The sequence below is a fragment of the Zeus faber genome (genome assembly GCF_960531495.2).
Source record: "Zeus faber genome assembly, chromosome: 3".
NCBI lineage: Eukaryota > Metazoa > Chordata > Actinopteri > Zeiformes > Zeidae > Zeus > Zeus faber.
This window is the reverse complement of record NC_137190.1, coordinates 1105322-1127821: the sequence shown is the minus strand read 5'-3', so window position 1 is coordinate 1127821 and position 22500 is coordinate 1105322. Positions and strand designations below refer to the sequence as shown.

General features: G+C 46.6%; 3 protein-coding genes across 4 annotated transcripts in view; 1 reads left to right on the top strand and 2 right to left on the bottom strand.

The window, feature by feature from the left end:
• Nucleotides 1–9227, bottom strand: part of cers3a (ceramide synthase 3a) — a gene marked incomplete at both ends in the record, with an annotated part of 9953 nt that extends 726 nt beyond the window's left edge. Inside the window, 9 exons of the mRNA XM_079997938.1 lie at nucleotides 1301–1454; nucleotides 1665–1771; nucleotides 2292–2420; nucleotides 2529–2621; nucleotides 2921–2971; nucleotides 3234–3291; nucleotides 3694–3812; nucleotides 8575–8692; nucleotides 9055–9227. Coding sequence (XP_079854064.1) covers nucleotides 1301–1454; nucleotides 1665–1771; nucleotides 2292–2420; nucleotides 2529–2621; nucleotides 2921–2971; nucleotides 3234–3291; nucleotides 3694–3812; nucleotides 8575–8692; nucleotides 9055–9227 — 1002 coding nt within the window. The remainder of the gene's footprint in view (nucleotides 1–1300; nucleotides 1455–1664; nucleotides 1772–2291; nucleotides 2421–2528; nucleotides 2622–2920; nucleotides 2972–3233; nucleotides 3292–3693; nucleotides 3813–8574; nucleotides 8693–9054) is intronic.
• A 4144-nt stretch (nucleotides 9228–13371) lies between these two features.
• lins1 (lines homolog 1) lies at nucleotides 13372–17883 on the bottom strand (the record flags this gene model as incomplete). The annotated part of the gene is made up of 6 exons (XM_079997937.1): nucleotides 13372–14079; nucleotides 14527–14722; nucleotides 16146–16751; nucleotides 17187–17328; nucleotides 17435–17524; nucleotides 17590–17883. 6 exons carry the CDS (start codon nucleotides 17881–17883, stop codon nucleotides 13467–13469), a joined length of 1941 nt encoding a protein of 646 aa, XP_079854063.1. The 3' UTR covers nucleotides 13372–13466.
• An 881-nt stretch (nucleotides 17884–18764) lies between these two features.
• The window catches only part of asb7 (ankyrin repeat and SOCS box containing 7), a gene marked incomplete at its 3' end in the record, with an annotated part of 10501 nt that continues 6765 nt past the window's right edge, over nucleotides 18765–22500 (top strand). Inside the window, exons 1-2 of one of the 2 annotated variants that reach the window (XM_079998136.1) lie at nucleotides 18765–18801; nucleotides 20031–20116. Of the gene's footprint in view, nucleotides 18802–20030; nucleotides 20117–22500 lie in introns of those variants that run through there. The other variant, XM_079998135.1, reaches the window with a different exon arrangement.

Here is a 22500-nt window from a genome sequence, read left to right as displayed (position 1 = left end):
AGTAAACGCTGAAGGAACAAAAGCTTCAGTTTGTTTGAAACCCGAACTACAACCACTGAGGTGGAGCAGGTTCCAGGAAGCTGGCAATCAAAACCTGCCTGCCTGCCTGCCTGCCTGCCTGCCTGCCTGTCTGCCTGCCTGCCTGCCTGCCTGCCTGCCTGCCTGTCTGCCTGCCTGCCTGCCTGCCTGCCTGCCTGCCTGTCTGCCTGCCTGCCTGCCTGCCTGTCTGCCTGCCTGCCTGCCTGCCTGCCTGCCTGCCTGTCTGCCTGCCTGCCTGTCTGCCTGCCTGCCTGCCTTCCTGCCTGCCTGCCTTCCTGCCTGCCTGCCTGCCTGCCTGCCTGCCTGCCTGTCTGCCTGCCTGCCTGCCTTCCTTCCTGCCTGCCTGCCTGCCTGCCTGCCTGCCTTCCTGCCTGCCTGCCTGCCTGCCTGCCTGCCTGCCTGCCTGCCTTGACAATGGCCCAAATCGGGTTGCCCGGGGCAACTGGGCAACCATTTATGTTGCGTCCTGCTGACATTGAAAAGCTGTCAGCGGAACACACTGAGGTGCGGAGCGTCTGAAATTCTGAGGGGGTTAGGTGACTTCAGACATGACAGACTGATGGACAGACGCACAGAGGGACGGACAGGCAGACAGAGGGGCAGATGGACAGACGGATGGAGAAACAGACAGACAGACGGAGAGACGGAGGGACAGACGGACAGAGGGACGGAGGGATGGCGGGACAGATGGATGGTGGGACAGACGGACAGACAGACAGACAGACGGAGGGACAGACGGACAGAGGGACAGAGGGACAGACAGACAGAGGGACAGATGACCAGAGGGACAGACGACCAGAGGGACAGACAGACAGATGGACAGCGGGGCAGAGGGACAGATGGACAAACGGACGAACAGAGGGAGGGACAGACGGACGGAGAGATGGAGGGACAGACAGACAGAGGGACAGAGAGACAGATGGACGGAGAGACAGAGGGACAAACGGACTGACGGATGGAGGGACATACGGAGGGACAGAGGGACAGACGGACAGAGGGATAGACGGACAGACAGATGTAAGGACAGACGAACAGAGTGACAGAAGGACAGAGGGACAGATGAACAGAAGGACAGAGGGACAGATGGACAGAGGGACAGAGAGACAGATGGACGGAGAGACAGAGGGACAAACGGACTGACGGATGGAGGGACAGATGGAGGGACAGACGAACAGAGTGACAGAAGGACAGAGGGACAGACGGACAGAGGGACAGACGAACAGATGTACAAATGGACAGATTTAATATAAGTTTCACTCACGGTGCCGAACAGGAACTTGCGGACCATGCGCAGGATGAGGTAGGCCCAGAAGACGTGCAGGAAGAGCAGAACCACCAGCATGACGTTGAAGAAGTAGTAGCCGAAGAAGGGCGGGTAGTGGTGCACGGGGTACACCCAGGTACAGTGGATCAGCCTGGAGACAGGAAGTACCAGGAAGACAACACAGGAAATCACATGTCAACACAGGAAGACACAGGAAATGGCGTCTCTCCTTCCAGTGCTAAAGCTGAACAAGAGTGAGGGTGAACGTCTCACAAATGAGTGAAATGAAGAACATGGGACTCTAAATCATGGACGACATCTTACTTCCTGTGTATTGATGTGTAAAGGATGTTCACTGTACCAGAAGGGGAAGATGACCAGCCTGGTGATCATGAACACGACGGCGAACACAACAAAGAGGCTGTTGCAGGTTCTCTCCCACTTGGCGTAGTTGAACAGCTTGGCGGACTGCAAGGATCAGAGACACAGCGAGGCGTCAGCGCCACCACCAGGAGGATCCCAGGGAAGCCTGGAGCTCAGCACCTCAGGTTCTGTTTGTGAAAAACTGAAAAAAGCTTTGGACTCAAGCGGAGGGAAGGGGGAGCAACTTGGAAGAGCCAAGATGGCCGACCTCAGAAACACTGGAGACTCCGGATTGAGAAACCTTTTGTTTTCTGAAGAGACCGTTTGAAGCCTCCACATTCGGTTTATGCTCGCTGCCATCTTGGTGAGCTGGGGGTTCGGAGGAGACACGCCCACCTTATTCCAATGTGACCCAGAGACCTGTCAAGCAAGGCAGCTGCACTCCACCTCTCCTTAATATCGTCTTTATTCTCAAAGTCAGGATCCAACCTTCGTTAGCAGAAGTAAACTTCTTAACGTCTGAGGTCTCGTGGTTTGTTCTTTTCTCTCGACGTCCATTCATTGTCGTGGACACGAGAGGAACTGCAGTTTAAAGCATGTGTGTCGGCCATGTTGGGGCACTCACCTCCAGCAGGACGTCAGAGGAGTCGTGTACGAGCATCACCAGCGTTCCGATGCGGATGTAGTTGACGCACCAGGAGAAGCTGAGGAGCATCAGCGTGGCCAGGTGGTGCACGATCTGCTCCTTAAAGTCCTGAAGAGAGCGGGCGGAGGATGTATCGAGTGTTGGACTAACTGTGGAACCGGAGGACATGAGGACCACAGCAGACAGGAAGTGAATGAGACAAGGAGGAGGACGTACCTTCCTCTTTACATCGAAGGTGATGCTGAAGAGGAGGGAGCCGTAGAAACCCATCTCCAAGACATAATACCAGTACTGGGACTCCAGCATGGACTGGACAGAGAGAGAGAGGGAGGGAGGGAGAGTTAGACTCAGTTGAATCTCCACAGCTTCCTGTCACTTGATCTCCGTGTGAACCTCTCTGCGGGTTTTCCTCTTTGTCTGGAACTCTACAAGTCTCGCTGCCATCGTGAGCATAGAACCAGCAACCCCCACCCCCACATGATGACACCGCCCGGACCCTGCTACATCCTGCGGCCGGGCGCTGACAGCGGACGGGGTCAGAAACACAAGGACTCGGCAGCAGGGTTTAGGAGCCAGGGCAGTGAGTAGAAAGGTTGAATGTGACCAACCTGTTTCGGGAAACCAGTCCACACCTCCTGAGTGTCGTAGAACCAGTCCTTCTGGAAAACACCACAACAACCATCACTGCTTCCTCTTCTCCACCAGTACACAACATTGCTTGTGTGTGTGTGTGTGGGTGTGTGTGTGTGTCTGCTTATGATGTTGTGTATTAATACATTATAAATGAATCAGTATTTTATTGGGTTAATGATCTGAAGCTGCACTCGCTTTCTTTTCTGTGACGTGTTAAACGTCAGAATCAAGCAGCAATGCTCCATCTGAGACGGTTCCATTTCAACTTTTCACAGATTCAACACTTACATCATAAAGTGCCACGATGCCTCCGGTGAAGGCCAGCAGGTAGAAGGTGAACCTCCAACTAGAGCAACACAGAGCCACTCGTCAGGAGGAATCAAACCATCTCCTCTGGAGGTTTTCACATTTATATATCACTACTCATGCTGCAGGACTGAAAATAAAAACTCATAGAATTTGTGGGTTTTCTCAACTTAAAACTGTTGACTTCATTTCTCAAATTGAAATTGAGAAAAGCAAAAAAATAAATAAAGATATTACACATTTCAGTGCAAATGTTAATTATTTTTGAAAAGATGGCGGGAGGGACAAATGAAAAATACATCAGAAACACGTTGATACCCCCACACACACACACACACATACACACACACACACACACACACACACACACACACACACACACACACACACACACACACACACACACACACACACACACACACACACACACACACACACTGACCTGGCCTCTCTGAACTTCTTCAGTACTCCAGGTCGGTCCAAATTTCGTCTCCTTCTAAACCAGCGCTCAACTTGTCTGACTGACAAACTGCTCTTCTTGGACAGGCCATCGATGTCAGACTGCATGACACACACACACACACACACACACACACACACACACACACACACACACACACACACACCCACACACACACACACACACACACACACACACACACACACACACACAGACGTTTTTCAGAGTTACTTATCTTTCTTTAAGTGTTTCCACGTGATGCATCGTTCCGAACATGGTTATGAAGGTTAGGCAGCTTTATTAATTTAATCACATTTCAACAAGACAATTCAAATTGCTTTAGATAAAACATCAAAAGCATGAAGACAAAGTGCAAAAGAAACACATTATAAAAATACATTATTAAATTGTTCAAATTAAAACCCACTTGATAAAAATAAGATATAAAAGAATACATAGAATGCATGAAGTAAAAAAACGAAACACATGAAAGCCAAAATGAGGGTTAGTAAAAGTCAGCGGCAAACTGATTGAAAGGAGGTGAGAGTGGCGGCAGAGCTGCAGCTTTCTGGAGTTGGTTCCAGAAATGTGGAGGATAAAAACCCAACGCTGCTTCTCCAGGTTTAGTTTAGACTCTGGGGACAGAAAGCAGAGCTGTCCCAGACGATGCTTCAGAACCAAGCAGAAGATCACAAATGTATTTTGACCCTAAACCCTTCCCTGCTTTAAAAACCGTCATTTAAAAAACTGTAGTATTTTAAAATCCATTCTTCAGTGTAAAGATGTGAGAACTGGAGCGATGTGATCCATGTGGTTGGTGTTAGGGAATCAGCTGATCCATCCTTTAGGGAGAGCTGTAAAGACAGCCTTACAGTCGTCTGGGAGACTAAAGATGAATGTATGGACAAGTTTTTACTAATTCTGCTGAGACATAAGTCCTTTAATCCTTGATATGTTCTTAAGATTTTACTAGACTGATTTTGTCATTGTTTAAATGTGGCTGTTGAGATCCATGACGACATCAAGATTTCTGTCTTGGTTTGTGCCTTTTAACAATACTGACTGAAGCTGTGAGCTGACTTTTAATCCTTCTTCCTTGGCTCCAAAACAATGACTTCAGTTTTGTTTTGGTTTAATTGGAGAAAGTTCTGGCACATCCAATCTTTCATTTGTTCAATGCACCTTCTCTTCTCAGTGATTGTATTGGACCATAGTTCCCTGGTGATATGTTGATGTCATGTTAATCTTTGTGTCGTTTGCGTAATTATGGAAACATATTTAGTTGTTTTCCATAATGTGAGCCAGTGGGAGCATGTAGATGTTAAACAGAAGAGGCCCCAGATTGGAGCCTTGGGGAACTCCCTAACTCCCTAACAGAATGTAGTACCTGTCCATTAAGTGGGATTCCAACCAGTTTAGTCCCGTGCGAGAAAGTCCCAACCAGTTTTCCAGTTGGTTTAGTAATGTGTTGCTGCCAACTCTGTCAAATGCAGAACTGACATCCAGTAATACTGAAATTCTGCCACCATCTGTGTTTAGATGGATGTCACTGAAGAGCAGCCTCAGTGCTGGGTCGTGCTCCAAATCCTGACTGGAAGACAACAAAACAGTTGTGTAGTGCCAAGAAATTGTTCAGCTGTTGAAAAACAGCTTTTCAATGATTTTACTTAAAAAAAGAGGTTTGATATGGGCCTATGTTTATTAATGAGGTGTCTAGATTGTTTCTATGCAATTTGAAACATTTTTGAAAGGACAGGCATGCCTGGAGACCTTAAAGACCTTGAAGACCTTAAAGAACGTGCAAGTTTGATTGAAGGTTAAAGGATGATCTTCTGAGTCGTCTTCTTCTTTGGGCTGCGAGGGGCCACAGCGGATCATCTGCCTCCAACACCTTGTGTTCTGCGCATGCTCCTCCCTGACACCACCCGCCTGCATGTCCTCCCTCAGCACCTCCATCAAGCTTCTCTTTGGCTTCCTCTTTTCCTCTTGCCTGGCAGCTCCACCCTCAGCCTCCTTCTCCCAATGTAACTCTCATCTCTCCTCCACACGTGTCCAAACCATCTCAATCTGGCCTCTCACTTTTCCACCAAACTCTCCAACCTGAGCTGTCCCTCTAACGTCCTCATTCTTAATCCTGTCCATCCTTGTCCCTCCTCAACATCCTCAACTCTGCCACCTCCACTTCATCCACCTGCCTTTTTGTCAGTGCCACCGCCTCTAACCCGTACAACAAGGCTGCTCTCACTGCCGTCCTGTACACCTTCCCCTTCACTCTGGCTGGAACCCTTCTGTCGCAGATCAGTCCGGACACTCTTCTCCACCCGCTCCACCCTGCCTGTACTCTCTTCTCCACCCATTCCACCCTGCCTGTACTCTCTTCTTCACCTCTCTCCCGCACTCTCCGCTGCTTTGGATGGTCGACCCCGAGTACTTGAACTCATCCGCCTTCTCCACCTCCACTCCTTGCAATCTCAGCTTTTCTCCGCCCCCCCCCATTCAGGCACATGTATTGTGTCTTACTCCTGCTGACTTTCATTGCTCTTCTCTCTAATGCTGCCTCCACTTCTCCAGGTTCTCCTCCACCTGCCGCCTACTCTCGCTACAGATCACAATGTCATCCGTGAACATCATAGTCCACAGAGTCTCCTGCCTGATTTCATCTGTTAACCTGTCCATTACCACTGCAAACAAGAAAGGTCTCAGAGCTGATCCTTGATGCAATCCCACCTCCACTTTGAATGCCTTGGTCACGCCTACTGCACACCTTACTACTGTCTGACTGCCCTCATACATATCCTGTACCACTCTTATGTACTTCTCTGACACCCCCGACTTCCTCATGCAATACCAAAATTCCTCTCTTGGCACCCTATCATAGGCTTTCTCTAAATCCACAAAGACGCAGTGCAACTCCCTCTCCCCCAGCTCTGTACGTCTCCCTTATTCTTGAAGATGGTACCAGTACACTTCTTCTCCACTCCTCCATCATCCTCTCTCTTTCCAGGATGGTGTTAAACAGTCTCGTAAGGAATCTCACTGCCATCTAACCTAAACATTTCCATGCTTTCCCAGGTTTGTCATCTGGACCAACTGCCTTTCCACTCTTCATCTTCTTTAATGCTGTTCTCACCTCATCCTTGCTAATTTGCTGCACTTCTTGATCTTCTAGATCTCCTCACTAGTCAGCACATTCCCATCATTATCCTTCATCACCCTTAACCTGCTGTACATCCTTCTCAGCTTGGTCCCTTTGTCTTGCCAATCGGTACAAGTCATTTACTCCTTCTTTACTGTTCAACCTCTCATACAACTCGTCGTACGCCTTTTCCTTTTCTTTTGCCACTTCTCTCTTCGCCTTGCGCCGCATCAGCTTGTACTCCTGTCTACTTTCTTCATCTCTCTGATTTTCCCATTTCTTCTTCGTCAACCTCTTCTGCTCTATGCTCTACTGTACTTCCTCATTCCACCACCAAGAGTCCTTGTCTTCCTTCCTCTTCCCGCATGATACACTGATGATACCTTCTTGGCCGTCTCCCTCACCGCTTGTGCAGTTGTTTCCCAGTCATCTGGTAACCGTTCATTCCCACCTACTGTCTGCCTTACCCCTCCCTAAAGTGCATGCAACACTCCTCCTTTTTTAACTTCCACCATTTTATCTTTGGCTCTTTCACTCTCTTCCTCTTCTTGGCCTCCAGAGTCATCCTACAGACCACCATCCGATGCTGCCTAGCAACACACTCCCCTACCACCACTTTGCAGTCACTCATCTCTTTTAGGTTGCACCTCCTGCATAAGATGTAGTCCACCTGTGTGCACCTTCCTCCACTCTTGTATGTCACCCTGTGTTCCTCCCTCTTCTTGAAATACGTATTCACAACAGTCAATTCCATCCTTTTGGCGAAATCCACCACCATCTGTCCTTCCACATTCCTCTCCTTGACACCATACCTACCCATCACCTTCTCGTCACCTACATCTCTGGTCCCTTGGCCAACATGCCCATTGAGATCTGCTCCAACGACCACTCTCTCTCCCTTTGGACGCTCTCCACCACTACATCCAACTCACTAAAGAATTATTCTTTCTCTTCCATCTCACACCCAACTAGGGGAGCATATGCTCTGTCCACATTCCTTATCACCCCATCAACGTCCAGCTTCATGCTCATCACTCTGTCCGACACTCTGGTCACCTCCAAAACACTCTTGACATATTCTTCCTTCAAGACCATTCCTACCCCGTTTCTCCTGCCATTCACTCCATGGTAGAACAGTTTGTACCCGGCTGTGATACTCCTGGCCTTACTCCCCTTCCACCTGGTCTCTTGTACACATAGTACATCTACCTTCCTTCTCTCCATCATGTCAGCCAGCTCTCTCTCCTTACCCTTCATAGTGCCAACGTTCAAAGTTCCTACTCTCAACTCTACTCTCCTTCCCTTCTTCCTCTCCTGCTGTCTCCGGACACGCCTTCCCCCTCTTCTTCTTCTTCTTCTTCTCCTTCTTCTTCTTCTTCTTCTTCTTGGGCTGACAGTAGCATAATTTCCACTGGCACCCTGTTGGCTAAGGGCACCGGTGGCGGTGGTTGTTAACCCGGGCCTCCACTGATCCGGTATGAAAATCATATTTGTTGTCATCATGTTTGATTTGCATGTTTTTTACACCGGATGTCCTTCCTGACGCAACCCCCTCTATTCATCTGGGCTTGGGACCGGCACTGATGATGCACTGGCTTGTGCAACCCCAGTGGCTAGATAGATCCAATGACCTTCTGAGTAACAAGTCATAACAGAGCTATTCCAGTCTGATGCACCAGGTGTTGGTCCGTGTGGGAAACAAAGGGCATGGTCGCAGTTTGGTCTACCTGGCCGGGGTTTCTACAGCAGGACGTGTAGAACCGCTCCAGGACAGGACGCTCGGGGAGCCTCTGGTGGACGGGCTGCTTGATCCCTGCACACATGGCGAGTGGAGTCGCTATGAACCTGCAAACATTCAGGAAGCATGTTCCAAGAACGTCATTGAACACCTGATACTAACTTCCTTCCAGGAACTTCAGTATTACATCCTTGAAAGTCCAGGATGGAATTCCCCTCAACTACACATTTCATTTACATCAGTTACATCCTTGAGATCCCTCTCTAATCCAAAACATCCTGGCTCCTACTTGGTAAAGCTCATGGGGCTCAGATCACTTTGAGCCACAGAGTCACTGAGCAGTGAAATTAATTTCGTTGGACGGTGTTGTGCAGCAGTGTTGGCAGATGGGTGGGGGGAGCTCCACCCAGATGGTGGCGAGCACTGGGGGACTGTGGGTGTCTGTTATGTGTGTGTGGCGCTTGCTTACCTTTCAAACAGATATCTGACCACCAGGAAGGCGAGGGCGTAGGGGGCGGTGACGTAGAGGTGGGAGGCCTTAGCGTAGACACGCCCGTCTCGGTCCTCCAGGTCCGTCCATGTCAGGTTGACTGGAAGCCAGACGCGATCCCACCAGAACCAGTCATACAGAACGTCAAACATCCCTTCTCCAGGGAGGCTCCACCCAGTAACCTGGACAGGAAAACAGACATGAGACTCAAGGTGTTTAGAAACTGTTGGATGACTGAGCCTCATCTCTGGTTCTTTGGAGACAGATGTGTATCACCGTGGGAACTGCCTCGGGCAATGTCAAATATGGAACATCCAATGACATCGGGTCAGACTGTGACTGGGCAGGACCCTATATCACCACTAAGAATCTGTTCCAAAAGGACTGTTGAAAGTCATCATAAGGCTCATGAGACACAGTAACTTTCCATAGTTAATTTAACTTTGTGAGGTAAAATAATAACTTTTAATTTCAGATTATTGAGAACCATTAACGTAACATTAGCCCCTTTGAATTTGATGAGTGTCTGTGTACTGGATAGTACACTGAAAGGTACCGGATAAAATACTGGCAGGAAGTAATACTGCTGCACAGGAAGTGATGCAGTTTGCATTTTACACATATCAACACAAGAGTTACCACGGTCTATTCTATAGAATAGAATAGAATAGAATAGAATAGAATCAGATATAATAGGATAGAATAGAATATAATAGAATATGATACAATAGGATATAATATGATAGAATAGAATAAGATATAATACAATAGAATATAACAGAATAGAATAGAATAGAATAGAATAGGTTATAATAGGATAGAATAGGATATAATAGAATAGGATAGAGTAGGATAGAATAGAATAGGATAGAAAAGAATAGAATAGAAATGATATAATAGGATATAATAGAATAGGATGGAATAGGATAGAATAGAATATAATTGAATATGATACAATAGGATATAATATGATAGAATAGAATAGGATATAATACAATAGAATATAACAGAATAGAATATAACAGAATAGAATAGAATAGAATAGGATAGGATAGAATAGAATAGAATAGAATAGAATAGAATAGAATAGAATAGGATATAATATGATACAATAGAATAGGATATAATAGAATATCATAGAATAGAATAGAAAAGAATAGGATATAATTGAATAGGATAGAGTAGGATAGAATTGAATGGGATGGAATAGAATAGAACAGAATATGATATAATAGGATAGAATAGAAAAGAATAGGATAGAATAGAAAAGAATAGGATAGAATAGGACTGAATAGAAAGAGCACATGCTGGTGGTGTTGAGTGTAATTCTTGTGGTTAAACAAAGAAGGAGCAGAGGGATCACCTGAGGGAGAGTAAACCTGTTTTTAAGAAATGTGGAATGGATAGAGGAGGAGAGCTACAGTAAATGAGTTGAATCATTTTCTAATAATTCCCTTCTGATTGCAGCAGCTATGGAGGGTGTGTCTGGTCGAGCGTAGGGTGCGATATACCTAAAACAAATATTGGCTCAACAGGCCTCCCCTCGTCCTAGCCCAGTGGAACAGCCCACAGACAGGACACGCAGAGCTGCAGCCTCCTGTTGTTTTCTGTTGGAAGGTGAAACAGTGCAATGGTCAACACACACATAGGGGCCTGGGGGAGCGCCCCCTGCTGGCTGCTGCCCTGGGGAAAGGGTGGAGCTGTTTGCTGTGTAATGCAGTGAAGTAAAGGACAAAGGTCTTCAAGTAACAGTCTGACGTACTGACAGTTGTACTGAGGTACAGTCATGAAGTACTTATCTTATCTTGTTACTTTCTACCACTGGGGGAAACAACTTTCCATCCCTATTCCACACACTGAAAGACAAAAGGAACAGAAGTGGAAAGATAAATGCAGTCCAGTCTGAGGACGGATAATGCGCCTCATAGTTCCTGCACACTGAGACCTCTGGACTTCCTGATGCATCTTCTGCCTTGTGCCACCTCTTTCCAGACCCGAACAAAAACCCAAAACAGAGATCCATAAAAGCAGCAGAGCAGCGTGAACCCAATCAGATGGATTACTAATTAACCGAATCCATCAATACAGGTTCATGTTTAACGACGTACAGTTTGGTGACACTGCTGCAGCTGGACACTGTGACAGGACTCTTGGTTTCCATTAAAACCTGGAAATGTTTGTTTGTGATGATGATGATGATGATGATGATGATAATGATAATTCTCAGACAGGGATTCAGAACCTTCTCCATGTCCACGATCTTCAGTTTAATCCATTTGATCAAATTCTGGGTCTCTGGGTCCGATCTGATCAGATTTTTATTGATTAGATCTTATTTAGTGTCTCTGCTCTGTTCAGGGAGATAACAGTGAAATTAAGGTTCAAACAGTCATTATTGACTGTCAATTCAATATTATAATTCAATATTGAAAGACTTGATAGTACACCATCAAAACTATTTATCGTCAGCCCACCATGATATAAAAGGAGAATTTAAAGAGACCCAACCCCTGTTTGAGCAATGTTTGTTCAACTTTTACAGAGATACCCACACAGCATCTGGTGTTAAAGGAGAAACAAACATGTTGGATTCTGAACTTGTTCACGGTTCCTTAACTCCCAGAAAAGATGCTCTGTTCACATCCACCCAACTGTGAAGCAATCAGAGAACAAACGTCCAAATTCCAGAGGAGCAGCGCTCACCTTCGGCCTTGTTTCACCAGCGGATGAGGACACTTTCCACCACAATCTGGACACTTTCCAAGGTCACAAGAAGGAAAGGGACTCTCACCTTCCTGGCGCTCTCTAATCCAGAGCAGCTTCAGTCTGATCTTCACCAGCAAAGGGTGGTTGCTCTGTGAAATTCAAACAGAATGTTCAATTCTCTATTCCTCTCCAGAGCAGTGACTCCTCACGCAAGCTCCACGTCTTTGTTTGAGATTCCTCATGGTTCCACCCCGTGCAGGTACAATTACATGTTGCCCTTCCCACCGCCACACACGCACACGCACACGTGCACACACACACACACACAGCTAGCAGCCTGCATCATATTCACTTTCTGGGAGCGACGCTGCCTTGTTTGCATTGTGCTGTACAAAGGACTTTACTCTCCCACAACACACACACACACACACACACACACACACACACACACACACACACACACACACACACACACACACACACAGCAGATGATGGTGGTGTTGGAAAACAAGGACACATGGTATTTGAATGACAGTTTTAATTGTTTTCTTTAATGACAGTTAGTGTGCTTTGGGGATCGAAAAAGGTAAACATTGAAATGAGATGGGTGTGTCCACTGACAGAGAGCAAACAGTGCACAGACCAACTCAGTGAACAGGGAATATGGAGCCTTTTATCTTACTACTGTATGCAACAGGGTGGAAGAAGTACAAATACCCTGACACAAAATTAATCTAGTAAAGGTGAAAGTGCAGCATTGATATTTTCACTTAAATAAAAGTATGTAAGCACTCGCTCTTTAATTCACTTTGTCCATTTCTTGGGCAGTTTTCATTTCATTGTACAGAGCAGTGGGGGTAGAAAAATGCATTAAATGGCCACAGGCTGGATTTGTACCTGGGTTGCTGCAGGTGATCTGCCTACATGGTACATGTGCTTATCAGGTTGAGCCACCAGGATGACTCCCACTTTGTCCATCACTTGGTTTCCAGGGCCCCTGACACAGAGACACGGGCCCTGGAGTAGAAAAACACACCAGTTCATTGTAGAGCGTGGACAAGCTGGAACAAGCCTGGACAGCATGTCACGATAATGGATCCTCTGCGTGTGGGTGGATGGGGGTTTCAACTGTTGCTCCTTGGTTACTCTAACTGGCAACAGGTGTACAGCCACACTGATCCCGAGCCCAATTACCTAGACCCAGCAGGCTGCTTAAACCACACCACCCCAGCACACACCATCACTGTCACCGTCGCTTTGAACAAAAGTGTCTGATCACGGATGTAATGTAATTTAATGTTAAACTTAAAGCATTAAAAGTAAAAGTACTTGTCATATCCGGTGCCCTGATATAACAGAGCCTATAATATGGGTTTATGTGATCTGATTGGTTAGTGGATTGGTTCCTCTTGCTGTGGCTTGCTTTGACATACACTATATAAATACACATCCTGATTAAAAAAAAAACCCAAAAAACTGTGTTTGGAATGTAGTAGAATATAAAGTACAGATATTTGCTTTGCAGTGTTGTACCTGGGAGCTGCATGCGGGTCGTTCCTCCTCCTACAAGGAGAAACATCTGATGGAGTTTGTTGCCGACATTCTAAAACACCATGTAACATTTTCATTATTCTGTTTAGAATGAATAGAAAACGAAACCGCGTCTGAATTTGTCCTAATTTATTTCATGACACTGAGAACAGTTCAGTCTGGACTTGGACCAGGAGCTTCAGGAGGGAGGACGGGTTGTACGGGAACAGCTTCTTGGAGTTGAGTCTGGACACGACCGTCCTGAGGTCCGACAGGCAGGCCAGGGCTCTGGCCCGGGTTCTACCCCCAGGAGGAGGTACCGGTCCTCCTGACGGGCGCTCAGGGTGCCGGGAGGTCAGTCTGCCTTCCTCCTGCCTCCCACCCAGGCTGCTGAGCCCCGAGACTCCCGAGCCCACATCCTGGGAACTCTGTGAGGTCTCCATGCTCTCTGGATCAGAATCCTCTGAGCTGCTGTAGTCCACCAGACAGGGCCCGGGGGCCCCCCCACCGGGCTGGATCCCTCGGCAGCCCCGGTTCAGGTGACGGAGGTCTGAAACGTCTGTCTTCTCACACGCCAGCCAGAAGCCGGGGGCGTCGGCCCTGAGCAGCCGCAAGTAGCACACCAGGTATTCCAAGAAGCAGGTTTCCGTGGAGATGAGGAAGTCGAGGAGGATGCTGTGGTCGAAGGAAACGCTGCGGAGCAGCAGCAGGAAGTGACAGTGAGGGTTCAGACCCACCGAACACACAACCTCTGACCCCGAGGACGAGCTGCAGAGACACAGGGACACAGGGACTGAGGTCGATTCCCCATCCATATATTTACATTTTATACATGAGGGTAATTTCTATCAACTTTTCAGTTTCACCATCCGATGTGCGTTACAAAGATATTTCACTAAACTAATTTGGTCTAATACAGAAATGTTGTACTTTCATTAATTTGTGACTATGGTGGCATTTCATTAAAGCAAAAAAAGGTTGCATAACTTCCAAACATCGATATTAAAATTTTCGAGTCCATTCAGAAATGTCAACAATAGAGTTGAACTATAATGATTTTTTAACACAGCTCGAGAGATCAGAAACCAAAATTCTTATTTTTTACAAAAACCGTTAAGATCTTGTTCAACAACCTGTGAATTTAAAACCACTTAACAATGACTCATGAACACACGTGCACTGAATGTGACTTGCAGCAGTAATGGCATCCTGCACCTGTGACGGAGGAAGAGAGACAGCAGAGCTTTAGCGGCTTCCATCAAGTCATCGTCCTGCTCTCCGAACACGAGGATGAACCAGCAGCAGGGATGTGAGGGGCCTGAGGGATCCAGGACCTCCAGGATCCCCCGCTCCCCCAGGAAGCCCAGGAGGGCATGCAGGTAGCCACGCACCCCTGCAACCCAGTGGACACCTGCTGAAACAAGGACGTATCTGGACAGCTTTGAGGATTCTAGTGCGGTGGTTCCCAATGTGGGGACCGGGGACTTTCAGCGCTCCAGTACGGACTGTTTGGATCCTGGTTTCACTGTTATCTCCCTGACTAGAGTAGAGACCCTAAACCAGATCAAACGATAAAGATATTGATCAGACCTGATGCAGAGACTGAATCTAATAGATTGGATGAAACTGAGGCTCCTGGATGTGGAGGAGTTTTAGGATCACTGCTGTAGTGGGGTGGAGATACTCCCCTCTGCTGGGGATGGTTTGGAACAACAGATGATCCTTCACCAATTCTTCTTCATAATCTAATCGACCTATAAAAGCAGGAATCTCGGAGGCATTTGGTGCAACACGGATACGCGACGCGTGTAATATTAGATTTAAGATTCAAGATTATTAATAAATAATCACATGCCATAATAAAGATTATTAATAAATAAAATAATTATTAATAAACAACACCTGATCGCTCAGCTTTATGCAGCAGCGGAGGGGGGCACCAGGGCTCTGCAACTGAGGCCTCGTCCACACGTTTACGGGTATTGCTAAAAACGGCAGACTACCGGTGTGTTTACTTGTGGCTGGTACTGTAAGGTTTAGAGTATTTTCCTGTAAATATGTCATATTTTTACCCTTTCTAAAAATAACAATAAAAAAAACTTCACCGCGATCTCCGCTGACCGCTGTAATCCGCTGTGCATCCCCGGTCTCTGGGTCGCCAAACAAAACCTGTGGTGTTTGACATGAAGTTGTAACCCCCCCCCCACTGGCCTGGCATGCTTATGTCAGCGTTTTCAATCGTTTTTGCGTGTGGAAGCTTCATGTGGACAGGGATATTTTCAAAAACGCCGTTGGTGTGAACAGGATATTTTTTGGGGAAAACGGAGGCCAAAAGAATATGTTTTTAAAAATACCCAATATACATGTGGATGAGGCCTGAGTCATAAAAAGTGTCTTTCCCTGGTGTGTGACTTTAACCGGCACTTTCATCTTTCATTTTGGAAAGTGGACAGTAGTGTGTGTGACATCACAGTTAATGCCTAAACATTGCCGTGCCAAGCGGGAGCGGACACGGCAAGAAAGTCTTACATTTTGAACAGGCATGCACTAGCTATTAACAACTTAGCGTTCACATATGGATGTTACCTCCGTAATGAGTGATTTAAAACTCACCAAATGGATTTCTTTAAATTTTTATGAATCTAAATGAAAGAATTGCAGGCAGTGTCTTTAGGAGGCCACTGTGTGTCATTTTCTGCTTTCTCCCACAGCTGTTCCGAATTTTGTTTTTTATTGTTGTCTTGTGTCGTTGTATGAACCCAGATCACGTTTCCCTGGAAAAATGTTTTTAATCTAAATGGAACTTTGCTGGTTCAATAAAATAAAACAAATACCTGCTGCAACAGTGGGCTGATTGGCAAACTCCAGCGACTTGAGCAGCACCAGGCTGATGGATCTGAGCATCACATGGTCCCAGTTCTGACAGAAACCCGCGAGTCCCGGACCGGGTCCTGTCCCCCCGAAAGAGGCGGAGGCCACCCCCACCGAGACACACTGCAGCCAATCAGCCGCCACCGCCTGCAGCACGGCGTCAGCGAGCGTCTCCATGTCCGCCCGGATGTGCAGGTCTCGGTGCACAGCACCTACCGCACCCACAGCCATGTCCTCCCCGGCCCTCTGGACCAGCACCCTCTTCAGCAGCAGCAGTGCTCGCTTCTGCAGGAAGAACGCAGCGGAGGAGGAGGCGGAGGAGGAGGACGCCATCTTGAGGAGCGCTGGGGCGCGAGTACACGTCAGCCTCTGAATCGGGAGGAGGACGCCCTTACACCTGAGCCTGGACGCGCTGAGGAGCTCCAGGAGGTCCAGGAGGCCCGAAAACATCATGCCCCAGCCCCCTCCCTCCCCACGCTCCCCACGCTCCCCACCCTCCTCAGGGAGACACCGGGAGCACAGAGCGCTCAGGGGGGGGTCGAGGGGTGTGAGCAGCTTCTCAAGGACGTCTGGTGGAGACAGAGGATCAGCTTTTCAAAGCAAAACATGGAAAATAGTTTACATTCCACCCATTCCATACAGTGTTTAAATTTAAATGGAGAATAAAAACTGTTATTGGTGTACTGTTACTGTCACATACTGTCTGCAGTATGAAGTATGAAGCAAGTATAAAGTGAGTTGTAAGTATCAGGTTCAGGGGTAGGTTTGGGGTTTCATAACATCAGAAATGTGGCTGATGCAGAACAATTGACTCATTTTCACAAAAAAACTAAATATAAAATCAAATAAAATGTTTATGTTTCAATGACAACCTCATCAATTAATTTATTCAATATTCAATGACTTTTGTGGTCTAATATTTGTAAAATATGGCCTTTAAACATTTTAAGTTGACCCGCAGACTCTCACTACACAGAGGGACCGAGTCCGGTTGCAGCTCCGACCTGTTTTATCTTCATCGGGTCCTTTCAGAACTTTCTTCAAGACGCTGGTGAACAGCCACATGCACGCGACCAGTTCACCACAGCGACGGGACTTGTGGAACACGCCCGCACACGTCTGCTCCCACACGTGGCTGATTCCACCCTGGACAAGCATTTTCAAAGGATGGTCAGAATGCATCTGCCTCGCTTCTTCACTGACTCAATCATTATTCACTCCAGTTATTCCCACAAATCACCTCGATACTCACAGACTTGTGCAGTTGATAGATCATATACGATGAGAGACACTTTGCAGCCAGATGTGTGAGCAGCTGGTCCTCAGCCTGGAGCAGAGCCACCTGCGGATCAGAGGGTGTGGGTCACCTGGACCGAGGAGACGGATGGACAGGAAGATACAACTCACCAGCGTGGACTGGAAATCCTGTTCCTGGAACAGGATGTCGCAGACGTCCGTGAAGAAGGACCTGGTCCCGCTAGGACAGCCTCCCGACACCAGGCTGGAGGTCATTCTGTGGACCTGGGTCAGAGCCACATAGGCCAGCTCTGCGGGGTCCACGTCCCTGGACCCTGGACTGTCCCCGGACCAAGCACCATTCCCACATCCGTGGTTGAGGCAGGAGTCCAGGATGCTGGTGCCCAGCTCCTGGGCACTCGGGCAGGGGACGCCGCCCCGCAGCAGACCGCTCAACGCCTCCATGCGGCTCCGGTTGGACGTGAAGGGACAACACGCGCGGAAGGTAAACACACGCCGCTTCCGCACACGTGACCATGAAGCACGTGACAAACGCGGACGTGATCGTAAGCTTTGTTTAAGTGTAAGTTGTGTAAGTTTCTAATGGATGATGATGCTTTGTGAGATACACAAAGCACGGACGGTTTTGAGGACCATCAAGAAAAAAAAAGTCTCGTTCATGTTTCAATTAAGTGACGAGATTAAAGGCGATGTGACATTTGGAGATTAAAGGTGAATTTATTCTCAAATGAATGAGGACTTAAATATTTACATTTCGTTTTTAAATATGAAATCGTTTTAATATTTTAAATTTAAGAAGACAAAATAACTAACCGAGAAGTAAGGCTCATACTTAAGGAAAGGGTCAGAAAAGTTACATATAGAGACTAAAATAATAAATACTGTGACATCCATTCGCACACTTTTCATCCGATCTGATTTCATTACTCTGAGTTAAAAATAAACTTCTACTCAATAATGGAAAAAAGTTGAGGTTAGGTTTTTGAATTGAATGTAGACAATTTTAAAGCCATCATATACAACTTCCCCAAAAGATTCAACAGCAAGACAACATGAGAAATAGAATTACAAAATAAAAAACCGTTTTTAACATGTTGAATGGTCTACGAGGATTCATATTATTTTCATCTTTATTCATTCATGTCTTTTTTACCCAAATCCTCTCAAAAGACCTTTTGTTTCTTGTTGTTTTCTTACAAAACATTCTGACGTTTGCGAGTGGTTTTGTTTTGACAGCCTGACTTCCTGTCGGCAAACTGGAAGCTGATTGGCTGAGTGCCCGCTGACTTCCGGCCTGGAAGCTGCAAGCTGATTGGCTAAACGGCGCGGAGCGTGCGTTCGCCGTCTCTTCTTCCTCCGTGTGTCAGTAAGTCTTTGTTTTGCTTCAGCCTCGAACAGCTGATCGTTTACCCTTCATTTTTGATTGATTAGGGATATCCATGATCGATTAATGATATCGATAGGAGCAGGAAGTCACATCCTGACTCGATAACGTTTAGCTCAAGTTAGCTTCTGCTAGCAGCAGCTGTACTGTAGCATTAGCTGTGTTTGCTAACCCAGCCGCTGGAGCAGTTCAGTGCCTGTGCCGGAGGATTGGGTGGACTGGGACTACTGGCTGATCTGGGACTACTCTGTGGACAGGGACTACTGGGTGGACAGGGACTACTGGGTGGACTGGGACTACTGGCTGATCTGGGACTACTCTGTGGACAGGGACTACTGGGTGGACAGGGACTACTGGGTGGACTGGGACTACTGGGACTACTGGGTGGTCTGGGGGGACTGGGACTACTGGGTGGACTGGGACTACTCTGTGGACTGGAACTACTTGGAGGACTGGGTGGACTGGGACTACTGGTGGACTGGGACTACTGGGTGGTCTGGGCCTGCTGGGAGGACTGGGACTACTGGTGGACTGGGTGGACGGGGACTACTGGGTGGTCCTGGCCTACTGGGAGGACTGGGACCACTGGTGGACTGGGACCACTGGGTGCTCTGGGCCTACTGGGTGGACTGGGACTATTGGTGGACTGGGAGGACTGGGACTACCGGGAGCACTGATCTTCCCTGCTCACTAACAACGCCATGGGATTGGGGCTGACTGTTTAGTGCCAACTTAACCATCCATATTGTAGCTGCCACTCAGTTTAGTTAAACCTTTAAATCCAGACCGGTGGTTATACCGGACTGGTCAGTTTTGTTAAACCTTTAAATCCAGACCGGTGGTTATACCGGACTGGTCAGTTTAGTTAAACCTTTAAATCCAGACCGGTGGTTATACCGGACTGGTCAGTTTAGTTAAACCTTTAAATCCAGACCGGTGGTTATAACGGACTGGTCAGTTTAGTTAAACCTTTAAATCCAGACCGGTGGTTATAACGGACTGGTCAGTTTAGTTAAACCTTTAAATCCAGACCGGTGATTATACCGGACTGGTCAGTTTAGTTAAACCTTTAAATCCAGACCGGTGGTTATAACAGACCGGTCAGTTTAGTTAGTCCCAGTCCATCCATATTTTGTAAAGTATATATTCCAAGAGGTGTCAGTGTTCCTCTAGCTTCAATACTTAGGTGGCTTCTCTCTCTACCCAGCGTCGATCTCCTGTTCCCAGGAGGTTTGAACCCCAACACGGCTGCTGTTGGTCCAGTAGAGGCCTGCCCTCCCAGTTTATCACAAAGTGAGTTGTATTTTCCCTAGTGGTGGGGGGGCGTATTTTCCCCACCATATTGTGTCGTAACTCTGAGTGCCAAGAATAAAAAAATAAATAAAAAATTACATTTTGTGCAGTTAGACAGAGGCATGTCCACACTGATGCAGATTAATTCAAAAATCCTGTTCTCGTGTCAAAATGTTTTCTGTCCACACTAGTGTCACACCCAAATGTCAAAAACACTTTGACATTTGGGTTCAAAAACACTCCAAACAAGTTGTGCAGACTTGGAAACTTTTAATGGGGACACGGCAAACTTGAAAGACATAAACATGTTATTAAAACAAACTGGCCGTCGCTTGTAGGTTCCTGACGCAGGATGACGTCACAACGTCAGCGTTTTCAAGAAGCTCTGGATGGACGGAAGAGCAAAATGGAGAAGAAAAGATGCATTTTTACTTCAGTCAAATGAGAAAGAAATGAATAATATATTGCAATATATTGCAGTGTCATCATACTTGGTGTCTTGCAGAACATAAAAAATCGCAAACTGATTGTATGGGGTGCCAAGTATCATGATAATATTGTATATTGAGATCCCTAGTGATTCCAACCCATAGATATAAGAAATAAAGTTATAATATATTACTATACTAATACACCGCATTCCAAATTATTATGCAAATGATATTTTTCTCTGATTTTCCTAAATATTCGATGCAAATGACAGTCAGTATAGTTTTCAAGTCATCAACCGTTAGGGTATAATTCAAATGTTATTGAACAAACCTCCCTATGATAACAGTATTTTTTTTTCAAAAATAAAAAACTCAAAATGCACTGTTCCAGATTATTATGCACAACAGAGTTTCAAAACATCTTATAGGTTGTAAAGAACTGAAAATGGTCATTTGTTGCATGTGTAGCATTAGGAGTCATATTTACTTAAATCAAAAGTTATTTCAATCAAAAACATCTCAACAGGCCAAGTTACATGTTAACACAGGAGCCTTCTTTCATATCACCTTCACTGTTCTTGCCTCCATTGAACTTGTGAGTTTTTGGAGAGTTTCTGTTGAATTTCTTTGCAGGATGTCAGAACAGCCTCCCAGAGCTGCTGTTTTGATGCCAACTGCCTCCACCCTCATAGATCTTTTGCTTAAGGATGCTCCAAAGGTTCTCAATAGGGTGGAGGTCAGGGGAGGATGGGGGCCACACCATGAGTTTTTCTCCTTTTATGCCCATAGCAGCCAATGACACAGAGGTATTCTTTGCAGCATGAGATGGTACGTTGTCCTGCATGAAGATGGTTTTGCTACGCAAGGCCCAGTTCTTCTTTTTGTACCGTGGAAGAAAGTGCTCAGTCACAAACTCTATATACTTTGCCGAGGTCATTTTCACACCTTCAGGGCCCCTAAAGGGGCCTACCAGCTCTCTCCCCATGATTCCAAGATTCAAGATTTTTATTTGATTTTTATTTGTCACATACATATACATACTTCCATACATATATGCAGTGAAATGTAATGCAACGCACCCGGTGATAGCACACAAGAAGTCCTAGGAAAAAGTACTAAAATAAAATAAAATAAAAAGTAGAAAATTACTTTCTAATAGACCGACTAACTGACTCCTAAAACGTAATACAGTAAGTGGAATACTTATAGAATAAGATAAAAAATATATAGAATAAAATACAATAAAAAATAAATTGAAATAAAATGGAATAGGTTGAAGGAATATGGCTATGTATATACAGATATGTGCATTTAAAGTGGCATGTGAATTAAAGTGGCATGTGAATGTGAATAGTGTGAGGTAGTGTTTGGGATAATACAGCACAGTATACAACAGTACGGCGCAGCAATACGGCATCACGAACAACCCTGAACAGTGACACAGTATGCGGTACAGTATGCTACATACAGTACAGTAGGTAGTGGAGCCTAGTGCATGGCTCAGTTAGGACCCCTGGTGAGGTCAGCGTTGACAGTTCTGATGGCTTGAGGGAAGAAACTCCGTCTCAGTCTCTCTGTTCTCGCTGCGTGACTGCGGAGGCGCTTGCCTGACCGCAGCAGCTGAAACAGTCCGTTGTTGGGGTGATGAGGATCCTTCATGATCCTACGGGCTCTGCTACTACACCTCCTGGTGTATAACTCCTGCAAGGGGGGGAGGGTAGTTCCAGTGGTACGTTCAGCTGAACGTACCACCCTCTGCAGGGCCCGCCTGTCCTGGGCAGTACAGTTCCCAAACCAGGCAGTGATGTTGCCTGTCAGGATGCTCTCCACTGCTCCAGAGTAGAAGGACTTGAGGATCCTCACCGAGACCCGGAATTTCCTCAGCTGCCTGAGGTGGTAGAGACGCTGCCTCGCCTTTCTCACCAGAGTGTCTGTGTGAACAGTCCATGTTAA